The 20,707-nt window shown below is 30.3% G+C and overlaps 2 protein-coding genes across 2 annotated transcripts in view; one reads left to right on the top strand and one right to left on the bottom strand.

Moving 5' to 3' along the window:
- The window catches only part of LOC105205263 (aminopeptidase N), a 51,614-nt gene that overhangs the window by 3,041 nt on the left and 27,866 nt on the right, over positions 1-20,707 (top strand). The gene's annotated exons all lie outside the window — the stretch shown is intronic.
- LOC105205262 (probable muscarinic acetylcholine receptor gar-1) overlaps positions 1-20,707 on the bottom strand; it is a 53,920-nt gene that overhangs the window by 27,184 nt on the left and 6,029 nt on the right. The window contains exon 2 of the mRNA XM_011174604.3: positions 645-821. Within this exon, the coding sequence (XP_011172906.1) occupies positions 645-742 (98 nt within the window). The 5' untranslated portion in view covers positions 743-821. The remainder of the gene's footprint in view (positions 1-644; positions 822-20,707) is intronic.

Here is a 20,707-nt window from a genome sequence, read left to right as displayed (position 1 = left end):
GTTAGGGATCGATGAAGCGAATGGTGTTACACAGTGCAAGTACACGTCAGCAAAAAGGATTTGAGAGCAATCCGCTGTAGACACGAAAAAGCTGGATACAAGAAGTATGAAAAGCCGCAGCTCTCGCGCAGCTATACTTTTAGAATAATTTAAAATAAAAATATTTTTATAATGAGGAAGCGAGAAAAAGACGAAAAGAGATGTATATTTGAAGTGAATGTTAAATATATCTCTTTTTATAACTTTGCTAATACTACTTCCGCGGATATAGTTTCGATGGCGTTGCTTTTACTGCGATTTACGGATCTCTCAAGAGATTAACAAACGCGATTGCAGAGCAGTTAAAATCCAACAATTCTGTAGAAATTTTTAATTTGAGCAATCTGTAGTTTTGCTAACGCATTAAAATTATAATAATACGCGTAGAGTAACTGACGTGTATGCTTCGTACGCGCATTCAGCCTGCGTTGACAGTTGCACGCAAATAGAAACTGTAACTCTGTGCAACTCGCTGTCTATATTCTAAAATTTGCAAAAACCCAAGGGAGACTTCCTGGCATTGCGGAAAGTTAAATTCATTTATAGTTTCGGAATGCGGCTATGTGCCAATCTGTCCGTTCTGAATAAAAGATGCGTACTCTTACCATTGCGTGATGAAGTCTGTGCCGATGGTGAAGATCGGCGCGGAAGTACGATTGACCTCGGTGCCGTTCAGGCTGCTTTCGGTGCCGTTCATCTCCATTCCACCAAACCGAGGCGGCAGCAACCTTCAAAGCTACTGCGCCCTCTCCTCCTCAGTATACAGTCATCTCTCAGACATCCTACGAGCATCGAGATAAAATAGAGATATATCACTCGTATATTGAAAGCGTGCAATATATTTAGAAATACCGAAATATTTTCTTTTAAGCTTGATATGATATAGTAACTTTCTCAAAGTGGAAAAAATTCGATCAAGATCGTCATTTGCTTTAGTCCTTTCATTTCTGATACTAAAGTGTGATTTAAAGTTAAATGTTGAAATAAACATTCTTTCTTAATTTTTTTTGTATTTTATAAATTTTTTCTTAAAGTAGATTAAGTAAAGTAGAATTCAAAGTTGAGAGGTAATGCGCGTTACTTGTAACGCTGTTACAGTTATTGTTACTTTTTTCGGTAATGATCGTTACTTTTTTCTATGTATAACGATAACGTTCTTACATTTTTGCGATAGTGATAACAAATTCACCCCTTATTTTTATACTTTATCTTTATATTCCTATACTTTATTTTTATGTTCGGAACTCTATCTTTATATTTTTATTATTTTTATGCTTATTAACATTCGAGAAAGAAAGGAGGCGGTGGAATATCATTTCGTTTTTTAAAAATAACTCAGTAAATAATAACGTGACGCAATTCTACCAATCACCTTGTAGGTAAAAGTTCATCGGGAATATAAAACAAACATTTTATAATTTACTAAAGAGGGAAATAAAGGATGCGTTTGTGAGGTAGCATAAGAGTTCTAGAACACTAACAGTTAATGTCATAAAGATATTTACGTACAATTAGTTATAAAAATCACAAATTAATAAATCTTTATTGATTTTACATACAATAAATGCCATAAAACAAGGTTTTATAAGTATTTTATAAAATATGTGTTTTATTTAAAAAAAATTAAAAAAATTTTTTTTTGTTTAAAATATAATATTTTGAAATAATTTCTTTGCTCTGTTAGTAAGCATTAAGCAATGTTCACTCAGGTTGTAAAGTCGCAAGAGCGCTCGTAATGCAAATTGTTCACGACCATTTCATATCTTTCTTAGTACATAGTAATAATTTTATATGCCGAATTCATACGCACATTACAGCACACATTAAATTCAATTACACTATTAACTATTTTAAAGCCTACACTATTAAAAGTCTTTAAGTTAGACTAAAGTTAACAAATTAATGTCTAACGTACTTGTCAAAATTATTATAAAACAGTAAAAATTGCTACTACTTGCTAAACTGAAATTCAGCTTTTATAAGAACGCAATGAACACTAATGACCAGTAGTCATCCTACAATGTCTAAATAAACTGTAATAAAGTAACAAGTTTTAACGGTTGTTCTCAGAATTTAACGCAAATTATACGATACATTATGATATCTCACCACTCCATACGTATTTCACGATCCATATCTTTCATTTATACACACAGTTGGCGTGCCAGATTAAAGATTATAAGCAATTATAAGTTTTATTCATTAGCATATTTTATAGTTAGTAAATTTTAAATATTTAAAAATAATTTGCACTTTATATTTTAGAATGCATTCCGATAATCAGTTAGTAGTGAAAGTCTATGATAAAGTAGACAAGAGCTCGTTGGCAGTTTCATTTTAAGCTAATTAGTATGATTAAACTGTACTCATGTAATAATAAAAACTTTTTTTTATATTTTTATGCCAGTAGACTAATTTTGTAAGTCGTTAATTCTTAAGATTTATTATTGCTATAATGTCATTGCGTAACTTTTTTACCATTTATTATGCGCAAGGATATTATAACGAAATTGTGCTTAAAAGTTACAAAGTAGGTCTACAAAAATAATTCTATGATATAGTTTCTTTGTAGTAAATAAAATACGAATATGCTGGATTGTAAACTTGCCTTGATAACAAGATAAATTGACACATATCACGGTGTAAGTTGCCTATACGAGTCGATATTAAAATATCGAGTTTGTCGTACAGGCAACTTACACCGTAATATGTTCCAATTTAGCTGCTATCGAGGCAAGTTTATAATCCAGCATGTCCGTATTTTATTTTATATTTTAGGACGCATTTCAATTAGTTATTAGCAGTAGTGAAAGTCTGTAATAAGGGAGACAGTAGTTCGTAGGTAGTTTTCACAATTTCGATATTTTAAACTAATTATTATGATTAAACTGTACTGTAATATTAAATTTGTAAAAACGTAATAAAAATTAAAAAAAAGGATTGTAGATATGTACTTCACAAAAACAACAATTTTGCTAAAATACAGATTTGAAAATAATTATGTCAAATCATTAAAAAATTTAAATTAAAGTTATTAATTGTTAAAATGTTGAAACCTTTACATCCATATCATTCTGCTTGAATTTCTTACATAATAATTTTGATAATTTAACATAAAATTATTTTCTAATCGTATCTAATTAAATTTTTAGATACTACAATAACATTGTGATGATTAGATAACAAAATGCTGTTAATTAACAAAATGTTTATAGAAAAATAAAAATAAACTATCTTTTTAAATGTAGTTTGTTACATTGCAGAAACATGATAAAGCATTTTGTTGGAGTTAAGTAATTGAATTGTTCACACACTTTTTACTCGCGTTAAACTTGCCTTAAATATGACTCAATCCTATGAGTCAAATATCTTATTGCTCCGTATATTTAATTTCAATTTTATTACAACAAAAAACTTATTAAACAATATCTTAATATAACCGGGAAATGTATCATCATTTAATTAAGGAGAACGGCTATAGCGGTCGAAAGCAGACACGAGTGCTTGATAATTTTCTAGGTGAATTTACAAACATTTATCAAATTCCTCAAACTGCGTGCCGCATGCTTACCGGATTTAAACACAAGTTTTAAGAAAAACCCAACAATATAATATCACGAAAATTAAATTGTTAATTAAGGCACTCACATGGAATGTTGGGGGATCCAAGTTTAAACTTTGGCCAAAATAATATTTTTTGCAATTTTTTTTACAGTTTTCAGGATAAGGGCAGATAGTAAAGATGCTTGCAAGCATTAAAATTATTAGATACAGCATTAGCATTTTAATTTTTGTGATAATATATTTCTGAATGCTTCTTAAAAGCTATGTTTTAAATCCGGCAAATCTGCGACGGGCAGTTCAGGGAATCTGGTAAATGTTTGTAATTAATTTAGTCATTATTTTTATTATTATTTCTTTAAAGCTTTTTATTATTTTTATATCTATTCAGTTTTATTTAATTATTAGATAAATATTAAAATATAATTTTAAAATCTAATATTTTATATAAATCGTTACTTTTTAAATAACGAGAACGATTTTACTTTGTAATAAAAAAGTAATGGTAACTGTAACTTTTATAAAGTTTTTAATCCTGAATTAAATTTATATAGGTAAGTATATGGAATAAAAGGCAAAGCTCTTATCATAGTACGTAAAATAATTGAAAAGTGTTATCATTGCAAGCAATATTATACAGCACGTTCGAACCTTACAGATGTTAGCATGGTTTAAGATTTATCAAAGTACTACTGTCGATAACAAACATATTTTTTGCAAATGTGATAGTATTGCCAAGGCCAAGTAAATGAAACGCAAAAAAAACCTCCCTTCGCGTGTGGCACGACGGACTCCGCGCTTTATATTTATGATTATGTCCTAGAAAATGTAGCCATTACAGAGTAAATATATGTATAATTCCAGTTGTATAAATGTTATGAACAAAAAGCTTTATTTATCGTTTAATTACTTGCATATAGCTGGAGGAAAAAAATAGAAAAAGAGAGAGAAAGAGCGACATTAATAGAATTTTATATTCATAATTTAAACGCGCGTATGTTTCATTTTATATTGCGCTACAACATAAACTTGTTGTTGAGAAAATTAATTATTAGTTCTGTACAGCAAATTGCAATGTGAAGTATATTATTTTCTTCAATTGCAAACGCAACTGAAATTTATTATGCACGCGCAGTTGTCGTTATACAGGTTGACCCGACCACTGCTATGTAAGAGCTCATTTAAAAATCATGCTTTTTATGTGATACACATATATATATATATATATATATATATAAAGATCTCACATAAGAAATTTAATTTCTAACAGTCATGCTTCGTGCCCGATCAATAGCATTCCGACGCCAATAGCATACCGATATTATCATGCGTCGCACTAAACCCAATAGTATTAACGTTATCAAAATGTCCCTTAAGCAGCGACCGCATATTTTTATTCTTTTTTTCCTCTTATAATGAATTTTTGAAGTTCTTTTTTCTTACACACGAAGCTAGGAGGTGAAAACATTTAATCTCAATGAACGTATCGCCAGAGAATTGTTTGTTCTACTTGAAATCCCATTTGACCAAAAGTGTCATTTTTATACTGCTTCAAACAAATATATCTCCTTGCAAGAGAAAATATTGTCATAAAAAAAACTGTAATGTTTTTAATGTTTGCAGCATAAATAATATTTTTCATATAAATGATAAAAAAACAGTAATATTGACGTGGTATAATTTTACACGCGATCAGAAATATTTAATTATTTTTTTGCGATTACAATTAAAACAACAAGATAAATAAGGATGGTATATGCTGTTAAAAATGTTATAAAATTTAATGTATTTTTTAATTAAATATTAAATTTAATGTATAACTGAAAAGTATGTGCATAAATGTTAGTGCACTTTTAAAAACATTAAATATTTTTTAATGTACCTATTTGAAATTTGTGTGCTTCTGTTATATTACATTAAATTCTGTCGCTGACTTTTAACAAAATAATGTAATCTTTTATTTGTTTTACATCTTTAATATCAAAGCCCGTGAAAATCATATTGCAACATTTAAAACTCTGTAATGTTCAGTTAACTAAATACAAAATTGTACGCGATACATACAATAATGACAATGTACATTATGTGCTCTATAAACATCTATCATTTATAAGGCAGATTGTTGCGCATGATCATTAGATTAATTTTAACCGAAAGATCAAACGCGGGTAATATTCAATGTGTTTGCGCCGGTGAAATTAACCGTGGATGGTTTTCGTCAAAGAGCATCGCCATTACAATTACATCTCATACGCGGTAATCACTTTTTTTACTGGCCCGTTATTTTAATTAAAGGTGAAATAATGTGCCACATTGCCGCTACATAGTTTATTATCGTTATCTCCCGATTTTCTATTTCAACAAAATGTAGCGCATTCATTTTATAAATGCAAGATCGATATATTTTCCATATATTAACGCAACTCAGAGAAGTATACATTGCAGTGGAACTTAATACATATTTATGAGTTCAGTAGTGACACGCGATATTTATCAGATTGACAACGCTTCTTTCAGCACATTATTTTCTTTACTCCCAATGGTACAATAGCACGACCGCACGACGATATCGTTATCTCTCAACGATTCTATGACGACAAATTAAAATATTTAAAAAATTTTTACTATCTTTTGATAAAACACATTTTACTGTTTCACAATGAAAAACTTCTGATTAATTAAAAGAAAAAAGTTATAAGAGAGATTATGCGCGGTATAAAGCCTTTAAGTAATAAGAGGTTTATTTTGGCATATTTCCTCTTTCCAATTTATATTACAACGCACCATTAAACAATATCGAAGATGGAAAGAGTATAATTCATGAGCGGAATTGATTAGTGAATCCGATAAGACTGTATAAAAGAAAAGGATTTATCTCCGTCTCTTAACGAGACCCCAATTAGCATCGGCTGTTATTACGTTACTCAAGAGAATATCAGATTTCTCTTTCGCTTTGGAAATGAATGCATCGTAACTTTTTAACTGGCACCATGCAATAGTAACAGTAATACGATTTATTATTTAAAACCTGAACCACAAAGTTATAATTGTTACAATATTACAAAGCGACAAAAAGGGGAAGACAGAGTACTGAAATATTCGTGTTGAAATTATATCATAGGTATAGTAATTTGTGGAAAAAAAAACAAATTTGCAAACATAATATATTCCGAATTTAGATGTAACGTTAACACAATTTGTAGCTAGATCTCAGGTGGTTAAAATAATTAAAGGATTGCGTGCGCGCAGCACATTTTTCAGAAGACGACACTGTCAGCCATTTGTACCTGACATGGAAATCGCACAGATCATACTTCCTCGTTCACTAATTTTAGATCAAGATGTAGAAAACGTGCTTAATCACACTTGACTAAAATCACTAGTTCAGTAATCGTAGGAAGTACAGGTAAATAGCGCACTCGCCGTATTCTATTTAAATAATTACTCTGAAGGATTTATGAATGCATTAATATAACTCAAAAACTTCTGACGAAATACTGTATGTACTCTTTTTATTCGGGCATGAAAGTGATTATATTAGATGAAAAAAGCACTAATTAATTAAGTTTTGTAATGTTAGGTACAACGATAAAGAGAGCAAAGTAAAATAAAGATCAAATAATATAGAATAAATAAATACAATGAAAAAATAAATGTAGATAAACGATATCTGATAAATCTTGTTTAATTTCGATAATGCATATCGAGCGTGTTAATATTGGCAACTTGCGTTTCAAACGCGTTTCATTATCGCAAAATAATTTTTCAAAAAATTATAAATGACTACACCGCGCTTTAGAGAAATCGGTTGCGACATATTTTATTATTCCCATCCTCCGGGTTTCTGTTTTGCCTAATGCTCATTCTCCCCGGAACGGGGATAAATTTGGACGGGGGACTGGTATAGCACGGCGCTTCTGGCTTTATCAGTCTGCAAATTTATGCAATCCCCGGCAGCTTCCCTTTCTTTCATCTTACAACGCGAGCGTTTTGTTTCCCGCCTACTCCTCGTACACCTCGTTCCCCGTGATTTACGCGAGGAGAAATATCGCGGAACTTTTACGTCAATCCTGTTTCCCGCGCTTATCGCCTGCGAGACGCGCATTCATTCGCTCGGATGGGAATCAGCGATATACCCATATTTTTTTCAAACCACGTAGATTTTGCCGGTTGTTTCTCCCCGTCGGATTCGCAGTAAAACAGCTTGCACACGCAATGGTAAGCTTAGGAAATATGTGGTGCACGAAACAGAAAATAATGAAAATAGGACGAGTGGATCGCAGCATGTCTCACGGCTGCCGAACGCTTCGTAATAAAATGCAAAAAAGAGAGTTTCAGCGATTTCAATTTAAAAAAAAAAAAAAAACCGCGTGGCATTGCAATTAACATTTTGCGCAAGTGGTCTCCTCTTAAATATTATTTGAATAAAATTTCAATCTGTAAATACGTTGAATATTAAAACGACCGATTTCAGAGAGATGTAAACAGCATTTCGATCATATTTATCTTTAAAGAGCAATCGATAACTCCGAAATGCAGGAAAGAAACTCGTGACTTGCTTTTATAACGAAAAGTTGATATTTATTGCAAATGCGTTTTTATTTATGTTAAAATATATTTAGTGCCATAAAATGTATAATTTTCTAGGTATTTTAAATTACAATCTTTTTTACATTAAAATCGAATCCTTTAATATTAATAGATATCAATAAAAATAGATTACAATTTATTTTGTTATATGAAATAAATTAATGTAGCTGACTATTATTTGTAATAAAAATAACAGTCTTGAATTCAAGTCTAAATTGATGTGACAAATTTTTCCATCTATTAGAGTTGTAATATCATATCTCCCTTTGTCATTTTTGCATTAATACATGGTACAATACATGATACAATGATAGCAAACTATCAATCATTCAAATATTTGTTATATTTATATTTAGACTTAATTTTAGAATTTGTAAAATGGTTTTATACACAAAAACGTATATACATTTGTTTTTAAAAAATATTTTATAAAGTGTATATATATATATATATATATATATATATATATATATATATATATACACATATAATATTTAAAATATTTATAATACAAGTAATATTAGTAATAATTATATTATATACAAATAAACAAAATATATTATATGATATATAGTTAAATAAAATATAAAAGTTTTTAACTTGCAATTTCATGAATATGAATATAATAATAAGTATGTGATATATTGCTCATGATGCAATAAGAATTTTTAATAATTTCAACCATTAATTTGTATGAAATAATTACAACTGAAAGAATTTTTTAATTCTTGTTTCTTCCAAAGGACTTTTCTCCGAGCTATTAATTTACACATCCTCGGTTTGATTTACGCAAAAACTTAAAAAGAATCATCAATCACTTTTATTGATATAGCGTAATTAACACTCATTTATTTGTTTCGCGTATCCGGTAATATACGGTGCAAAAATAAAAAATGTATATAGCGTGATTCATCATCCGATGTATCTCGCGAATAATTCATCAGGCGTCGAAAAATATGAAGCTACCGCTCACATGAAATAGCTTACTAATCAATTTTAGTCAGCGAGTTTTAGTTGCGCGCGATTGGTTAATGATTCATGCCAGAAACGTATGTTAAAGTATCCCCGTAATATATACATTAAAAGTATCACGCATAAAATATCACGTAACAGTTTCAATAAAATAAAGAGTTTCTCAGATTCTCTGCGTTTTTTTTTTTTTGTATTTATACATCAATCTTGTTAGTGAAAGTAAGGGAAGTTTTGGACTGTACTTTTGTTTTTTTCTAAGTTTCTTTTAGCGCACACGCACGATTCGATAATTCTATCAAAGTTGAGTTTATTCGAGACTGAACAAAGAATAACAATTTATCTTTATTTCTAACTCTGAAAATTAATCTTGTTTCCATTTTCGCATTTCTATCCTTCTACTTGTTTTCTTCTTTTACTTTATATAATATATAAGCGCTAAATTTATGTAAATTGCAATTTAAGTTTCTTTACTTTCTTTTAGCTCATATTGATAAATGTCTTTTTTACTGAAAATAACTAGAATTTTAAAATATTATTAACGTATTGATCTTTTGCGTTGCATTTTATTTGTATGCTGCAGATTGGATATTTAATTAGTTTATTTAAAATTTTTGCTTGTTGAAAGTACAATATAATTTTACTTGAAAACGCGACTGCAGTTTTGTTACGTTAATAAGCGACGATTTACTACGGTAAAAGTTTGCGACGGTAACAAGTTGATGTCATCCTGACATAACGACATCATTTTATTGAGAAAAACACGTTCAGCAAAACATCTTTTAGCACACGATGATTTATAGCGATAACGCTTCTTTAAGGATGTATAAGATATTTTTCAAAACTTTAAATATTATTAAAAAATTACAGATTATTTTATAATGTATTTGAAAATAGTAGAAAAAATTTGGCAACAATTTTCTATCTGGATAAAAAATTATTTATAAGAGGTAGATATGTGCTTTAATAAAAATATAATTTAATAAAATAATGAAATAAGAAGTAATGAAAAAAATCTGAATTTCTTTATCTAAGTACTTTAAATATTTAAAATAATTCATGTAAAGTTTCATTACAATACAGATTTTTGTAATATAAACAAAATTCATTTATTTACAAAATAATTAAACAGACAATCGCAATAAAACTTCGTAATAAATCATTTTAAATATTTAAAGTACTTACACAATAAAATTAAGATTTCTTAAATCTTAATCTTTTAAAAAATAATTTTTAATAACAAATAAAGTAAATAAATTGTAAAAATATGTTATTAAGTAAAAATATAATCTTCACACAACTGTCATGTATACATGTATAGTTTATGTGAAGTGTTGGCATTAAACACATTTCCAAATTTTATTTACTTTGCAGTGACTGTATTTCCGATACATCCTTAACGCAGCAAAATGTTTTCAAAAAACAAATTTTATTATATATAACAAATTTTTTTTTATTTGTTTGCTGACTGTAGGAAATAATCCAATAATAAAAATAATAGGATCCAAATTTGATAATGATTGGCTAAATATCTTAAGTCTTTGGTCTTAATACTAGAGTAATTCTTCAAAAGCGCGCTGTAGAAGCTCAATTAGCAGTTCAACTTATTTATCATCCGATTAGCTTGTAAAAGTTCTGAGAAAAATCCCGTGAGTGGTATTATATTTTCAGTAGAGAAGCGATTGAATTTTGCAGTGCAATCTGTCGTGCAAAACAATTACATCATTCGGCACACAATTTTATCGATAAAATTCTTTTAGATAACGGAAATCGATATAATGAAACGAAATACAGGTCGCTTTAAATTCTTTCAAGGCGTCTGTAAATGTCTCTTTGACAGAGTTTTGGAATTGACTTCTTAATACATGAAATGTTCTGCTTTTCTTAGTGAAAGTTCAAACAGTTTTTGAATTCAGGTTCATAAACGATTGAAGATGAAGTGAAGTTCTAGCAGAGAAATTTTGCTTCGGATATGCAAACGCAGTGAAACCTCATTCTTAATTCAACTTCAAGTGGACTTTGCAAATTTGTAAATATATTTGTAACAGCATCGAGAACATGCAATACGAATAAAAATTCCTCCCTCTTCTCTGCTTGAGTTTTTGCTAAGATAAAGTCGACCTCAAATCGACCAAATGGAGCATGAGCGAAAAACAGCACGCTAAATGTGAGACGGTCCGTATAGTTTTATCTTAAGCCGTACGATACCTGTCATGCGCGGTACGTGATAGTACACGATTAAAGTTCGCTGATCGGATATCACATGGGAAATCGCCGATCGACGTGCAATAGAGCGTACACGATGAACAAGCAACGTTACTGCGGCTGCTGTTGAGGAAGTTAATTCTCGACTATTGGAATGGTGCTCACTAATTTAGCAATTTAGACCCCGACCGACGTAGATTTCCGATGGCGAATCATCTTTGCACGCTAGTCTACGCTTCTCCGATTTGCAAATAATTCGTCTCTATAAGAGACCGGAGCTTTCTATATAGTTCCAGGGGAGGAAGTTGGCACCGCTAGCTCGTCTGATTGAATATCCATTAAAGGCGGAGATGAAACCCCGTAGTTGCTTGGTGTTAGAACTACGTCTATATTTATGTATAGCTCTCTTTAAAAAAAAAAGTTTTGAAGAAGTTATGCTTTACTAATTAATTCTAGAAAATGTGAAACCTCACATTTGCCGAACGATAATACATTTTAGCGAACAAGTCATTTAATCACAATGTTATTCAAAAATTACTGTATGCCTTATTGTACAAAAAAATGTGATAGTTGCAGTCGTACACAGTTGAAAATTTTGTATTAAATTTAACCTATATCGCATAGTCCAAATAATACATTTAAATTTTTCTTAATTTAACACAAAGTAAATATTTTAGAAAGTATCACAAATTATTATGTACAAAATTAATGCAAAAATGTAATACTTGGATACAAATTATTGAAAACAAATTATGGAAAAGCATGTTTCTTCAATAAAAACATTATAATATATAATAGGTTCATTAAAAACATAATTACTGAATAATATGTTAATTACTAATATTATAATATCAGTAATTAACATGTTATGTTTTTAATTACTTTAATTCATATTCGACACTTTCAAAGAAGATACGATGTAAAAGATTTCACAAGTGTAATTTAGAAAATTGATTGTCTAAATCGTATCTTTTGCAGTATGTTGTAAAAAAGCTTAATAAATTAATTGATTACTAGTAAAATGTTAAACATTATTATAATAGGTATCTGAAATATCAAGCTATTATTTTCTGTGTTTATTTGCAAATCAATATACCAAATAAAAAATAAAAATGACTTAAGATGCAGGTCTTCTCTAATATCAAAGATTGAAAATTATAAAAAATTTCTCTGCAAAAATTTATAATCAAATTAAATTAAATTAACTCAAAAACAAATTAAATGAACTTCAAATTGGTCCAAAGATCTGTACGTGAGAGAATCTGTATTAATAATATATAGGTGTAAACTTTATACATACATACAAATGCATATATAAATAAATCGAATTGTATGAATATATTATACATATTCGCACAATCCAATATCCAACGAAGGATTAACAAAGAGAGAGAAAATCATTTTCTCTGTAGAAGCGGCGAAATGCTTTTCTGAGGGGAACTCGTGAAATGATATCAACGAACGAGGAAATGGTTTCAACTCACTTGAACTCGATAGAATTCGCAGTCCAAACACCTTTCAAGCGGCTCACATAGATTGCTGAGCTGGGTGACCGAGAACAATGTCGACACACATATCCGCGTATTTCGATCAATCAATCGGGTGTCCATTTCAGTAATTGGCGTGTTGGGCCGCATGCCAAATTCGTCGTTTATACGTGAAACTTAATTATTGGAGATTATGGCTGTTTCCGCAATATCATGATCTTTGCGTTTTCCACGCAATAAAGAAATTTTCTTTCCGAGCCACCTTTTTCCTTTGCCGAACACAATCGATTTTCTCTGGAAGAGCTCTCGCGTTTTCATAAAAACTTTCAGTTCTCTCTTCAATTTTTTTACATCTATCGAATCAAATGAATAAATACATATAAAATCAGCTCTTCTCTTAACGTTTACTAAATTCACAAATAAATTTGCGATATTTTTAACGGTCCTTTAAATAATTAAAATATTTAAAAGTAAAAATATATGAATATATTCATGCATAATATACGTATATGCTTTAAAAAAAAAAAAGATTTTTATACTTTTATTTGACGATAATAATTAAATTCTCTCGATTAAATTAAAAATTAAACTTAAATTACCAATTGAAAATTGCATTTTTATTACAACAGCACATTTTATATGTAATGCACATATTTATATGTCCAATCAAAGTATACAATTTATATAAATATGTATATCGTGAAATTGCCACGTCGCCGCTTCGTGACGCGATGATAATGGTTCGGGCAATTCCTGCAATGATTATGCAATGCGCAGATCGAATAAACGAACAACGCAATGCCATTTACCTTATGATAAAAGCATTGCGTTAATTTATGGTTACACTTGCAAATCAGTTTCGCTGCCACTCGCAGATTCACGCTACATGTGTTTACGTGTTTTCACATTACGACCGGCATTGGATTTCTATGGATGTTACATGGGCCAGTGGAAATCAAGCAAACACGATAGCGTAGTGAAACTAACAATACGTCGACTGTGCGCACCGTTAATCCGACATTTCTAGCTCTCGTAGACAATTCGGGGCGAGCGCGAATCCGCCGGTTAATCGGTCCGAAATCGTTTTGCAGGGCTGCATGCGTTTGAACTGGCTAACCGCACGATATTTGTACCATTCAAAATGTCGTACTTTAGCATGAGTCGCAGCGGAATTAATTATACGAACAATTACCGTATGTCTTGGCCACCCCGTGTAAACAGCCAGTTGAAACGTTTTATAATTCGCGAGCATTCACAGGTAACCGCGTTTTCGCGTCATTTCTGAAACAACCCTGCTAATTGGCCGGTTTGCTTCTCACTTGCAACGAAAAAGATAAAAATATTCACGCTTGACTTTTACAATATAAAGGTCGTTTTGTTATTTTGCGTAATATATGAATAATTAATTGTCAACTTAGTCAAGAGCAATATTTCATGTTTCGCATTTCTTCTATGTATACACGGAAAAGAAGGTTTTACTAATGTATGTGAAAATTTAGCTAGATACAGTTTTGAAAATAATTTTATTGAACCGTCAAAGTTATTATGTAGGACGCTCAAGCATGATGGCAAGGCTGCAAAATGTTTTGACATTCTAGTAACCAATTTGATTGTTCCAATTATTTTGATTGGGATAACAAAATTATTTTCAGATCTGTACCCAGTTCAATTTTTAGACGTACACTTCAGCAAAATCGTTCTTTTCGTATATAAAATATGATATTTATTCATAGTTACAGTTGCATTTTTGCTAAAGAACTCAGTTGTCTTGAGACATAATTTAATAAAATCAATTTTATATTCATTATGTCATATATTTGTAATTATGATTTAATTGAAAATTTCTGATAAAATTTGCCTTATCATAGCTTGTTTTTTGATTCAATAATCGATTCCTTAAAGAAAGCTTATATGTTAATACAATTTTTAAATCTTTTAACGTTTTTTTTACTTTTTTTTATAAGAGATTAATACGATTTATGCTCCTGGAGGAATGATGGAATTAAACAGGAAGCGACAATTATAAATCATCATTATTTTGCGGGCGATAATTGTCTCTTAGCGATGCTTCGAATATATCCTATGCTTTAAACTTCCGTTTCAAATGTGATTTGATTATCATTTTAAAATTGATAACGCGAAATAATGTACCAATTACAGGCTTGACTCATTTGAGCAATGAAAAGCCGTGTTATATCGATCCGGTATTAAAAATAAATTCAAAATGCAAGAGATGGAGTATTCAATACGCAGTTATTTCGAAATATTTTTTAATATTTTGTTGCAAAGATTAGAGTCACTAGCCACTTGATTGCTTTAATATTGATTCTCACAAACGATTAATTACTATTAGCTGGCGCGATTAATTAGCTCTCATGATCAACAATTGTAAATGTATTTAACGCTATTTAACGAAGGTAGTATTTTGCGCAATTAATTCATTTCACACAGAATTCGATGGACGAAAGAAAATAAGAACAATGAATTAATGTTTTATCAGTGCAAATGATACGATATACTCAAGCTTAAATTTTAACATATATATACATATATTTCTATCTATTTATTTACAATTTAAATATAACTTGATATTTATTTATAACTCGTTATGTTTAAATTGTAAATAAATAGATAGGAATATATGTTCTTATTTCCTTTTGTTTATCAAATCTTGTGTGAAATGAATTAATCATGAGAATTATTAGCTTCGTTAAATAGCGTTAAATACGTTTAAAATTGTTTATGCTATCGTTGTTATCATTCATTTATTGTATGCGATTTGTGAAATCATCTTTTTCTGTTTGAAATTGTATTCGTTTCTCTATTTTGTGAGATTTATGATTGTCAATCAGAGCATAGAACATTATGTTTTCCTTCCTTTATTTTCTTCCGCAGTATAATATATAATATAATCCCATCGCGTACAGTTATCGGAAATTTTGATACGGTATTTTAATAAACATCAGATTCTATGTCAAGAAATAATCGTTTCCTTTTCAATCAGTTGAGTACAATCTTGGTTGATCTCTGATCAAAATGTGACTATAAAAAATCCATACGGTTAAACGGGATAAATGGAAAAACTTTTACATCGATAGTGCGTTTATAATTCATAGCGTTTGTCATTCATAGTTCGAAAACATATGCGACGATACTAGCCTAATTTTTGTGATCGCAAAATTTTTTGGTATGAACTGATTATGTTTCAAGACATGATTTTTATAGATTGTTAGAATAATTAAACTAATAATATCTTAATGTGAAAAATTTTATTAAACTACTTTAAGCTCATAGCAGTTAAAAATTTTAATAATGGGATCAAGTTCAATATGTAAAATACTTAAAAACCCAAGCCAAATTCAATAATTAAATTTTATTTTTTAGAATTCGAGTAATATTTATAAGAAATAATATACTGTACCATTGTCATTGTATTTGCAAAGTAATTGATATCGATTAGTTACTTTCTAATTTTAGAATGAGCACATGCGAGAATTCAAAATATACTTATAAATAATTTCTATCATAAAAAATCGAAATTTTTACTAGTACGCAAACTTTAAGAATGAAATTGTTAGTAAATACTAAAAATAACATTTTTAATAAAATATTCAGAAAGAATTTCAATACATTTGTTTCAAATTTGAGTATATTTGGAAATAGCTCTTTTGCTTTTTGAGGAACTTATAAATAATTTAAATCCATTGGCCAGGCTTCAGTCTACTTGAACTGTTTTTATTTTTAAAAGTAATTATAGAGATTTTAAAATTACTCAAGCAGATCCATTGGTGAAACACTTAATCTCACCACTAAAAATTTTAATACAAAATTTGCTAAAAAAATTTTTTTTTAGATTAGCATTTGGGCAAAAATTTATTTACTCTAGCATTCCAGAATTGCTTGTGATCTTATGCCGATTTAAAAACCATTATTGAGAGAAAAAGCTAAGAAGACTTTGTGTTTAATTAAAAAATGAGCGTTTTAATAAAACACGTGTAGTAGAAATTTTATGATTCTTAGGGACTCAATAACTGACACAGTGTACCAAGAATATTGTGGTGCACCGTAATATTCCGTCGCTTTGAAGTCAAAGGACACGCGCCGCTGATACTGATTGAATGATTGCATAAATTCCTCCCCTTTCGAACTAACCATAAATCAGTATTAGACGATGTTTCTAGCAAAACGCGTTGCGTCTTACGATATGCACGCGCGTAAACTATTATCAACTATACCAGGGAGAATCTCCACAGTTCAAAGTCAAAACTATCGATTTACAATTTCCACGACGAAAACTTGTAAGGAGGTAGTAGTTTCGTATTCCTTTGAATCCAAGATGCAGCTTTTCAAGATCGCTCAGAGAGAAGATGGCGTGCACGATCATGTAAAATGCTGTGTAATGCGTTACGCAAATTACACAACTTCTGCGCTCGCTTAAGCTGAGAGATTCTAGAAAAGCCAAAATCCACCTGCAATATTCTAAATCCCAGATATCCAAAAAAATATCGATCATATCGTGTTTGTAGGGAAAAAAAATTTGCAATTAGCTAACTGTCACCACGTGAATGCTCTGCGAACGTACAACGAATGGTAACGACGCGAAACGTTATATACTTCACTCGTCAGCATGGTGTTATTGGAAGGAGAAACTTGCCGTTTGTCAGACATTTGTTCAAGGATAAAAATTTTTTTGAATCACACATTCTGCGCAACAGAAACCAAAGGCGAAAAAAGTAGTATGATATGTGACATTCTTGTCTTTTTGCAATTTTTTTCTGTTTGCGAAAGAAACGATTTTACTAAAGTTGAAAAATTTAGTTAAGATTTATACAGATCCGAATAGAATTTTGTTAAATCACCAAAATAATTATGTAGGACACACAAATTGGCTGGTAGAATGTCAAAACTTTTTGCAGTCTTGCTCGTCACGTTTCAACGTCCTACATTTTGATGGACTAACAAAATCATTTTGAAATTTGGATCTAGTTAATTAAATATTTCAGATACTTCAGCAAAATTGTTCTTTTCTTATTAATTAACTATATGAGAATTTTATTTTATCCTCTTTTAATAATTCTTAAAATAATCTAAAATAGCAAGCTACTTTTAATTTAATTCTCCAGCTAATATATTACCATACTTATTATTCAAGTTTGAAGTAGAAGCACAAATCTTCATTGTAATATTACAGCTATGAATTTTTCATAGCGTTCTTAGCATCGACATTTGCAACTGAATATCCATATTTTAGAATCTGCGCAGAAATATCTTGAAAATGTTGTTTACTTATCTATTTCTCGCAACATAAAAGATAATTTTTATTTAAATTTATGTCAAAACGAGAGAGAGGGTAATTTATACACTATAGAACGTTTCTTTTAAACTCCGTAGCTATTACGGAGTTGTGCTTCTTTCGCTGGACATGCGAAATATGTGAACAAAATAAACGTGTACGGAATGTCTTCCACGGACGTTGCAAACATCATTTTTTATGAGACTGTTCGCAACGTTCTTGCTTTCCAGAACGCGTCCCGTGCTTGTTATTCCCGAGACCATTCGTGACGCGCTTTTCCCGTATTGGGTTAAACGCGATTCACGAAGGGTGGCGTGTACCGGCGTCTCTCGTGCTCGTTATCGTCCAGTTCGCGAAATGTGCCCCGGCCGCGCCATGCCGCCCGGTATATCGAGGTAATCGTAATTATTTTCTTCGATTTTTCCCACGGCAAATGTGCGCGCGCGAAACGAATTTGGTTGCGATGAGTCGCCGATGGTGCCGGCGCCGACGTCGCTGGTAATTGCGTTTCGACGTCGGTCAAATTGGCCCGCTCGCTACTCGTCGGATATGTCTCGTCTTCTCCTGTACGAACGAGAGCCGCGGGAACCGTGGCCGAGACATGGAAACTTTTATACCGCACACATTGATTTTCGTACCCCCCTTACGTTTCCACGTCCGGTGCCCCGGTAGTTTCAAGCGGGAGTCGATTGAAACGAACATTGAATATCCGTAGAAATATGTGTGGATGAATGGTTAGGTATATATTCAAACCTTAATATTCAGAGTAAGAGATAGTTTGAATAATTTTTAATTTTCTTCTCCCTTTCTCTCTCCTCTCAATTTATCTTGTTCCTATTGGTAATCAAATATTCAAAGATTTATGTACACGTCATAAAAAGATTCATTTAAATGTAAGGAATTGAAAGCTGTGGTATAAAAACAATTTATTAGTATTAAAAATGTAGCTTTGCATAATGATGCTCAAAAAATCATTTTTTAACGCACTTATTTTTGCAGGCTAAACAAATAGATTTCTGCAAAAAGATAATGTGCTCTGTACACTGAGTGAGAGAAATCTATAATATAAAATTTATTTCATCACTTGGTGATAAGATCACAAAGTAATGAAATAAATTTTATGGTTGTAATTACTAAATATATAGTTGGTTTGAACAAACAATTTGTAACCTTAACCAATTATTTTTATACAACTAATTACAAAAAGTTTTGTTAAACGTAACTAAGTTTTTGTTACGTTTTTAACCAATAACTTGTTACGTAGTTAACCAATAACTACAAAATTTATTTGATCACTATTTAACCAAACTTTGATTGATTTCGCCAAACATTTCTCTTAATGTAAAATTTCTGGGCAACGTCATTATCTCGAATGAAAATTCTATCGTTTAGAACAGAGATTCCAAAAGTAAGCGAAAAATTTTTCAGCTGCACTCAGAGTAAAGTTCCTTCGAGTAAAAAAATATTTGTTTGAATCAAAAAAATTTGTACACTGCTATACGATTAAAGAAAACTTTTTTTTATATAAAGAAATTTTTTCGTTGTTCCTTTTATTAGAATTAATAAAATAGTTATGCATTCCAAATCTTTCTTTAAATGAAAGAAATATATTTTCAAAACTAAAACAACTAAATCATTTAATTTCTGTCAATGCTTACTACGAATTTTAAAAATTATTTATTTAAGTTAAACAAATAAGTTATTTACTCTAAAAAAGGCTAATAACATTATTTTTTAGGATCAAATAAATTTTTATTTTTTTTATAAATATTTTTATTTCAACTTAAAAATCTAAGTTAAAGAAACAATTTCATTAATTTTAACATAACTTTTCTTTAGATGTATAATCGAAACCATTTCGATATGAACTGTTACTATAAAACTCTTTGTACATGAAAATGATTCGCTTTGACGTCGAAAATATTATCAATAAAAATGCAAAATAAGTACATTCTTCAAATTTTCACATCTTATATATGTTGGGAAAAAGATTTAGAAAATTATTTTCAATAAATAATTAAAAAGTGAGAGAAGTAAAATGATATAAATAAAAATCAATTTATTTCCTCTCCCTCTCTGCTTTTTCATAATTCCTAAAGATAAATGGATCGCGCATGTTTGCCATTTTGAAAAATGAGTCACGATCCGCATAAGTTTGGAAAACTTCAAAAGTTTGAAAACTCCTTAAAAAATATTCTAATAGAGATTTCCGTGATTATCGATTAAAAATTCTGTGCTCTATCTGAAAAGACAGTGAAATACGCACATATGTGTTCGTTTTGTGATATTAAGCGCTTTATACATTAAATTTACCGCGCTTAGCGACAATAAGTTAAATATACTTAACAAGAGGAGATATTGTGTGTATTATTACAGACTTCATTGTTATTTAATTCACAACTCCGCGTGGCCCGGAGATACCACAGAAGAATTTATTCATCACCTTTGCCTCGTGTAGGAAGTACGCCACGTTAAACATGAAACTCCGCGAAATTAGCAGTTCACGGTTGCTCGTCATGCTCACATATTTCCGCGCAAAGACACTCGCCCCTGTATTTCTCAC

This window comes from Solenopsis invicta, chromosome 6 (genome assembly GCF_016802725.1).
Source record: "Solenopsis invicta isolate M01_SB chromosome 6, UNIL_Sinv_3.0, whole genome shotgun sequence".
NCBI classification, from domain to species: Eukaryota; Metazoa; Arthropoda; class Insecta; order Hymenoptera; family Formicidae; genus Solenopsis; species Solenopsis invicta.
The sequence above is the reverse complement of the archived record's forward strand: the minus strand, read 5'-3'. Positions and strand labels throughout refer to the sequence as shown.